The sequence below is a fragment of the Pecten maximus genome, chromosome 6 (assembly GCF_902652985.1).
Source record: "Pecten maximus chromosome 6, xPecMax1.1, whole genome shotgun sequence".
NCBI classification, from domain to species: Eukaryota; Metazoa; Mollusca; class Bivalvia; order Pectinida; family Pectinidae; genus Pecten; species Pecten maximus.
Genome location: NC_047020.1, coordinates 17,694,713 through 17,703,054, shown reverse-complemented (window position 1 = coordinate 17,703,054; position 8,342 = coordinate 17,694,713). Strand labels below are relative to the sequence as shown.

Here is an 8,342-nt window from a genome sequence, read left to right as displayed (position 1 = left end):
TAGGCCTAAGTATGAAAAAAGTAAGCATTTTCTTTCAGATAATATTTACAAATTCTTCATAGCTTTGTTCCGATGCTTCTTATGCCAAGAGGCATGCTAACAATGCATCACCTGATCCCCGTCGGCCTTAACACGTATTTATACTATTTCAAAAATTGTTCCACCAAGGATAAACTATTACGAGGGCAATAACACAACGACCAACAACGGCTTGATGTTTTTTTTCAGATACATCTTTATTTTTGAAGAAACTGATCACAACAGTTCAACATTGGCATATGTTTATGGGTGAAAGTGCAGAGGTGACGAGGAAACATAAATCCGAAAGTCCGACGTTGAAATGAGCTGCCATATGGGCAAGACTTGATGCTATATGCAAGTGTTCCATGGAAATGTTGAAAGACATGATTGGTATACAATTCTATGAAAAAGAAAACAGGAAATTCTGAAGTAGGTCAATTCCACTCCGAGTCTACATCGGTGACATTCTATCACAAAGACGTGTTTGTATTTATCACAACCCAAACTCATTAAGTTTGATATTAAAATTGGTTATCCTCTTGAATTTTAGGAAAGTCTTTGGTACCGTATTTTGATACTGCATGATGAATCACAAACAATGAATGCGATTGAACTAAATTTGTAGAAACTTGACGACATATATACATTAGTTTGATAGTATACTCATGATATTAAGATCTTATAAAATGAATACCTAATTATAAAAAAGATGCTCACTCTCAATCTTTCACCACAAGAACAACATTTGCATTTAATCCTTAACAGTCATTAACATGTACACATTATAAAACTTAATTTCTAAATATATTACGAACCAAATAAACTTTATATGAAAAACAGTACATGATATATTTACATATAGATAGGTCAGAATGGGCTACTCGTAACAATGGAAACAGTATTTCATATAAATATACATATATTATAACGCCTTAAAACAGGGTAACTAACACTATAACACACAACACCTTATACTACAACAAGGATGACTTTATATCCTGAAAATGATCCAAGAAAACAGCTAACATTTATTCTTACTTAGCTGCTATAACTTCATGATGTCTGTGATGCATTTTCATCATATGTGTTCTGGAAATTGTCAATAAATTAACGCAATCCAATTTCGTATTACAAATCTTTGAAATTTCGTGACGAATCCCGTTTAAACATTTGAACATTAAACTTTTTGAACATAAAACATTAATCCTCATGCTATCAAAGTTGATTTTATATTCCACAATATGCCGGTATTAATCTCGGTGAATAATTCATTTGAGAATTCAAATCATAATATTTTCGCACTTTTTTTTCCTTTAATTGACAGCTTGTATAATTTTTTTAAATGATGATCAAAACACTCACTAAAGCCTCATGTTTTACTACATAATACACCAATATTTTAAATAACTTTATGATAATTTCTGCATAGCCAATATACAATTAACTCTACGGTGGAAATGTTCTCGACTCGAGCAGCCATAGACCGTACTGATCTAGTAAGAGTACAGAAAATTTTGAGTCCGTGACAACCATCAGAAACAAGGGCCGGTAATTGGTGACACTTGCAAACTTAACTGGTTATAGCAATAGAAAATGTCATAAAAATATATATGTAATAGTTCTTGTACTTTTCATTTCCACAAAACCAAGTTGGACAAAGGGTAAACAGCACCGAAGTCTACTAGTATTTAAGGGGTACTACTACAAATACTCAAGATATAGGAACATATTTTAGGACTATCTGGCCACAGGTTCATGAACATCTTTAACTTAAGGAAATCCTTAACTTAAAATGTTACAAATGAATTACTGTAGTATTTAAGGAAATGTAGTTAATGTAGTTATTTGTAAAGCTTTCAATCCTTCAAGTTGAGGAATATCCTTAAGTTATTAAATAATCGTGAATCTCGGGTCTGACTACACGGAACCTACTGGACCGACTTAGCAGGCTATCGTCACAGACGTGTACTGGTAAGCTACAGACAGACATTAGCATGCAGATGAACCGTTGATACACTTGAAAAGAAACGCGCGAAATGGCGTCTTGTATAGATACCCTCACCATAAGGCACTGACATGTTGTCACAATAGGAAAGGAACGCAATCATCAGGTGATGTTTGTGTCATACAGGTATGTAGTTAAATCTCGAGACATATTTTCGAGTTAAATCACCCGAGGAATTAATCAAACAAAACAATTTCAAATTATTAACGATCATGTCTAAATTATGTGTTTTCTCCTAAAACTTGATACGTAAATACCTTACTATGTTATGTTACATATCGAAAATGGTATACGAGAAAAACATGCATTAGTTATATAGTAGAGCTATAATGTATAAGATGCTCTAGTGAATGCAGCATGTGATTCCCGCTTTGTTATAATTCAGTGATCAGCAGTACGATAGATACAGCTTAACAAATACTCACAATGTTCACAGTGATTTCAGAGTTAAATCTCTATGCGAATAAGTTGCGCGACATGAATATGTTCATGAAATAACACCCTTTTTACTAGTCCTATCACTACCTGCCCACTGTAGCAAAACTGACATTGCATTTCACATTCTGGTAAACGGAATTATTTATATTGTTTCTAATGTCAAATGGTAGAATATTTAATTTATTCAACGGAAATAGCAACTTACGTATGTTTACTTACGTTGCATATCCTATTTCTGTATTTACAAAACTCGATTTCAACAATTATTTATATTTTTTGCTTTGTTATGAAGAACCTACTTTGTCAATCTGAGTAGGGTCGGGTGTAAGCAAATAAGCTCAGGGAATTCATTTCTGATTTGATTAGTTCAATTCATTGTGAGTAGCAAAGAGTGTTATAACTAAATATAAATACTAAATAGAAACAGTCATACCTTAACGGTACATTGTCTTATTTTGAGACTATTTAATGAAACTAAGAAGTAAAAGAACTTCGTGAAGCAGTTTAAAGTTCTGCTGAAGGCAAACCTTAATAAATCTATAACGCATGTCAATTTTATCAATAGTTTCCCTAGTCATAGTACTGTTCATCTTATTTGTCGCGTTCTAGAAATATATATTCAACAGCTATATACAAATTTTCATTTTCAGCAGTTATATACAAAGAACGTTTTGTTATGCATATGTTTAATCAAACAAACATATCTATTGCATTAGTCTCCTTACGGGTATCAGCACCCGGTCTATTATTTTTTCTGATGGGTTGGAATTCATGGTCTTAAATTAGATCATCTGTGTGTTAGTGTGTAATGGTTACTTCTGTCACTAAATACCTATATTGGTGTCATTTTGATGTACTTCATAATGAACGGAATGCTCTATCGGCTCCTCTTAACAATTTCTCACAATCAAATTCAACATTAAACATGTTTGGGTCCCCAAGTGGATTAAAAATACATGGACTGTAAATACCACTCTACTTCCACTGTTTTCACCAGTTGCTTATACAGACATATTTTATCCATTAACTCATGTTATAACATTCATTATGACGTAATCCTGACCTAGTATACTTTGTTCTTTCACACAAACACGTGTTCCTATCACATTGTATAACGTCATTTTGTCACAGGCTGCTTTATACCTCATAGAAGAAGTATTTTGTACGCACCACGAAGTAATGATTTCTTAAAATATTTTCATTCCTACTGACACTTTTCATAATTACAAACATGACGTCACAGCCATATTTGAATTCGTTCTCTCTCAATTTCATAAAGTGATATAATATGGAAACTGTGATACACTGTCTTTCGTACAAACACTCTTTCCGAGAAAGTATTCAGTACACACATGAATAGCCTGTCATACTGGATGCATGCTGATGTTTAAGCAACCGTCATTTCATATATATATGGTACTTTTACAAATTCAACTACCATGCGATCACTTAAAAGTTTAATGTAATAAATAAGATTCCGCGTCTTACTTAATTTTCAATGATGCATCAACTAAACGCCAGATTGTCTCTTTCCACCAGTTCATATGCCTATATCTTCTAATTTGATGCCTTTTTCTATTTAGATTTCAGAAATTAATTTGTTCCCTCGTTGTTGAATCTCTATTTGATGGCTTGAAACAAGGTTCAGTATATCAGCAATTGCCGAGGCTGTTACCCGGAAGCATCCGAACGGATATGACATTATAGGAAAGGTTATTTACGTCCTTGTTGGCAGTAAAAAGCTCTCACGTTCCTTTTCGGCCTGGGGCGTTTTCTGCTGTAAAACAAAATGAGATATGTTAATTTTCGTCAATGTATGTCAAATAACTATTGGTCAGATAAAACACATTTTCATAACGGCTTAGAATAATCAGTAGAATTTACGAATACATTACACTATTGTCAGTTTAAAGGTTGATAACTCTATCACTTTTTACGTATATAATGTGTGAAGAAGCATATAGCATTAATGAATCTATTCCCTAAAGTAATTTCCTATATATAAGTATGTGTTTTTTTTCTCCATTTAACGAAATAAGATGCCCTTTTTTATTGTCTCCCTAAGAATTCCTGGGAATGTTGTTATTTTCTCCATTAACACTGTTGGAATTGTTCGTTAATACCTGTCGCTTAGGATAACAACAGGAAAAGACAGAATGCTGTCTCGAGCGTCATATCGTTATATCTTTATAGCGATCGTTATATCGTTATATCTTTATAGCGTTCGTTATATCGTTATATCACTATGATTTAAGTTGTTTTTGTTTCAGTATAAACACTATCGATATCACTGGGTTCCTTGATTCTACGGTGTGATAGCTAATGCTATCATGGCGCACGTTGAAGGCAAAATTTCCGATAAATGATTAGGCTACCTTCTGATCTAAAACAAAATTACACGATTTCGCAATACCATTCAAAAGCTAAGTAAATATCCAAAAGAGATTATTGACAAGACTGAGTACACTTGTCGATGTCATTCATCAGTAAACTGATTTAAACCATAATTGCAATACGGGAAACAATTTGTGGATGGTGTGGACATAAAATAAATATTTAGTTTTACTTTTCATTATACATGTATTATCATAGTCTCCTCTAGGGCGTAAACAAACTCGGAAACACGGGCTATCAACTATATTGAGATTAATAACTTAAAAGCGACATGCTTGCATAGCTGTGAATGCCAGTATCACTAGTATTGTGCTAGATATGGATTATGTCTAAAATATCTTAATACCTAGTGATTACTACTCAATAACATTATTTAGAAATCTGTAACCTGACATCTAGATATTGATTACATTACTGTTTTGTTTGTAATCCTGGGTCTGGTTAACATTCTCGGTATGTATAAATATCGAGACCGATAATTCTCTTACGACTTCAAATGATTTCAAATTAAACGTAATTAGTCATCGCAGTTGAGTTGATGTTTAGTTATAACAACATCAAAACATATCTTCTGCACCATGCTGGTATGCATATTTGACTAGTCGTCCCTTCATTGAAGGTATGTATTTTGATAATATTTGTATTGTACGAAAGAACGATTTGCAGTCGACAATATATCCAAAGTAAATGATTATTGGCCGTACTGGAGCCTAGAACCCTATACAAACATAACAATGGGGAAAATTAAAGTATTGTCTTGTTAATTGGTTTCCGATAGTAGAGCAAACACTTCCACATTGATAAATGCAGGTTTATTCAAAACGATTAAATTGAATCTCTTGTCATAAAGGCATGTTTACGATAACATTAGCTGACACTGATGAGTCATATTGCAGGCTCCCACGTAACCACAACAGAATCTAGATAAAATAATTGAAATACACGGGAAATGTGTTATTTATAATGCATGCATTCATGCCAGTATAACAATATTGATGTGCATGTCATTATTTTACCTTTTTTGCTGCGTTATGCAGCATTTTCGTGAAATGCTCAAATCCACAAACGATTGCTGCGAACACGATTCCGCCGACTAAAATAAAGAATACGCCGGCTACGTTCTCTATTTGTAGCTCTGAAGTCTCGTCCGCAGAAGGCTTGGTAAAGTCCGGACAATTTCGTCTGCCCCACCATCTATAACACAGAGAAGGATACGTTACACTGGCGATTTCTGTACGTTCAGCCAATTCTTGTTTAGCGTAAATTCTGGTAAATTCAAATTTATCCTAACTGTTGAGGGATTTCAATATGGACTGAGGTTAAAATGTAATGCATTATCTATCAAATTCGGTCATGAGATAAAAAAAAAAACACACAAAACACACACACACACACACACAAAAACGCAAAATGCAAAACAAAACAAAAACAAAAAAGCAAACAAAAAAAACCCAAAACAAAACAAAACAAAAAAAACCAAAAAAAAAACAACCCAATCCAATTTGAAAGTTACAACTCTACATTCGAACTAGATTAGCATCGTTCGTGAAGGATATCTCGACAGACTGAAACTACACAACTTTTGTTTTTATTATGATTGGAAGCCGCGATCAATTCAATCATTATTGTCTGATGCGGATTGTGGGTAATCCCAAACTCGGTGACACAATAGATCTACTGCTCATGACAGAGAGCACATGCGTTAAAGTGATAAACATAGCCATTGTATTATCTACCTGTTACTTTTAGCATCAAGAAAAAAAGGAAAAAATAAGAAAAGCTGAAATGAAATGCAAATAATTCCAATTGATACATGTACCGATGTTAATATACAAACAGATATTGTTACTTTTATCATTTTTATGATGTCGTTATTTCCTCTGTTATTGGACACAGTGATTTCCTCAAGACAAATGGTGTTCAATTCTCCTTATCGCACCTAAAAGGCCCCTAGTTTCCTGGCAGTATTAATCATATGTTATATCGCCATGAGTTATTGGTAAATTGTGTGCTCTTTTCTTCTGAGCAAACTAACTTATATTAAACATGCAAAATTGTACAAATACCAATAGAGATACTGTGATAGAAGTCCACTTGATCTCATCATTGAACACGCTCAGCAGGAATTAAACTGCCGTATTCACCAAAACAAAAACACATTTCAAATATCAAAATCCTAGCTGTCCACCTGACATAAATTTTGTTTATCCGACCAGTAGGCCTATTGAACATGCACAATTAGGGGTCCATACTACTTGTTTTATCGAAATAATAATTCGTCTAATCGAAATGTTATTGCGTTTTATCGAAATGTTATTTCGTCTTATCGAAACGATATAGTATATTATTTCGTTTTATCGAAATGTTATTTCGATAAAACGAAATAATATACTATATCATTTCGATAAGACGAAATGATATTTCGAAATAACGAAATAAAATAAGTGTGTGGCATGTCAGTCAAGGGGCTCTGTACCATACCGTACAACAAAACTTACTTATTTTCCAACTCGTGTAGGAGTCCAGTGTCACTCATTCGGAGAATAGCCATCGATAATTCCTCTCGGTATGTGGCGCCAGGCGGGACTCCGATTCCAAAACCCTTGGGATCAAAATGTGGACCAATTTCCATAAATTCACAGTCCATAATGGTCATATATTTATTGACCGTTGTATCCCAAAAGAATGCGTAATTTCCCTTTTTGACCTTTTCAAATCCTTCCGCTGTTGTATCAACCATCGAATCCTGTTCTCGGACTTCAGACATCTGGGCCCACATCTTAGAGAAATGCTCAATTGTCGTCTGCTTAAAAAAATGCATTATTCCACTACTTCTAACAGTGCCGTATTGTATTTTCGTTTGTGATGCCAGATCGGTGACTGATTTGATAGGGGCGTTGATCTTCTTGACCGTTAAGAATGCAGCCAGGTTAGCTGTGTATGATGAAATAAGGATGAGGGCAAAAAACCACCATGCACTGGTCAGTATACGTCCGGGGAGAGTGGACGGTGAGGCGTCAGTACTGCCCTGAAGAAGTGACCCGAACACAAACCACAAACTCTCCCGGAAAGATATAGCCGGATAATCCTTATTGTGAGATGTCCCTATCTTTTCCAGCATATACAGAATTATACTGACTACCACGAAGGCGCCACACGTACAAAACCACACAATGTGATGCAGTGGGTTCAGAAATTCGAAATAGGACCTCTCAGATTTTGGTAATTTCATAAGGACACTTATATAACGAGTCATAAACGGTTTAGTAAAGTCGACTGCCTCCTCTCGTTGCGAGTTGATACTTATCGGGGCCACAGACATCGTTGCATTCTGAAAAATTACAAAAATAAACAGTATAACATTAGAGAACATATACGTCCCAACCGTATGAATTACCTTAGAAAGACTTGGAATGGGTTAAATGCGTTTTCGTTAAGGCGGCATTGTTACATTTCTGTGCAGGCTATGAAAAGTCAGTGACGT

At 34.5% G+C, this 8,342-nt stretch overlaps 1 protein-coding gene across 2 annotated transcripts in view; it reads right to left on the bottom strand.

The window, feature by feature from the left end:
* Positions 1–211: 211 nt before the first annotated feature.
* The window catches only part of LOC117329114 (glutamate receptor 2-like), a 74,096-nt gene continuing 65,965 nt past the window's right edge, over positions 212–8,342 (bottom strand). The window contains exons 10-12 of one of the 2 annotated variants that reach the window (XM_033886851.1): positions 7,357–8,189; positions 5,875–6,052; positions 212–4,238 (exon numbers count right to left, since the gene is read on the bottom strand). In XM_033886851.1, coding sequence (XP_033742742.1) covers positions 4,182–4,238; positions 5,875–6,052; positions 7,357–8,189 — 1,068 coding nt within the window. In that variant the 3' untranslated portion in view covers positions 212–4,181. Of the gene's footprint in view, positions 4,242–5,874; positions 6,053–7,356; positions 8,190–8,342 lie in introns of both variants that reach the window. The other variant, XM_033886850.1, reaches the window with a different exon arrangement.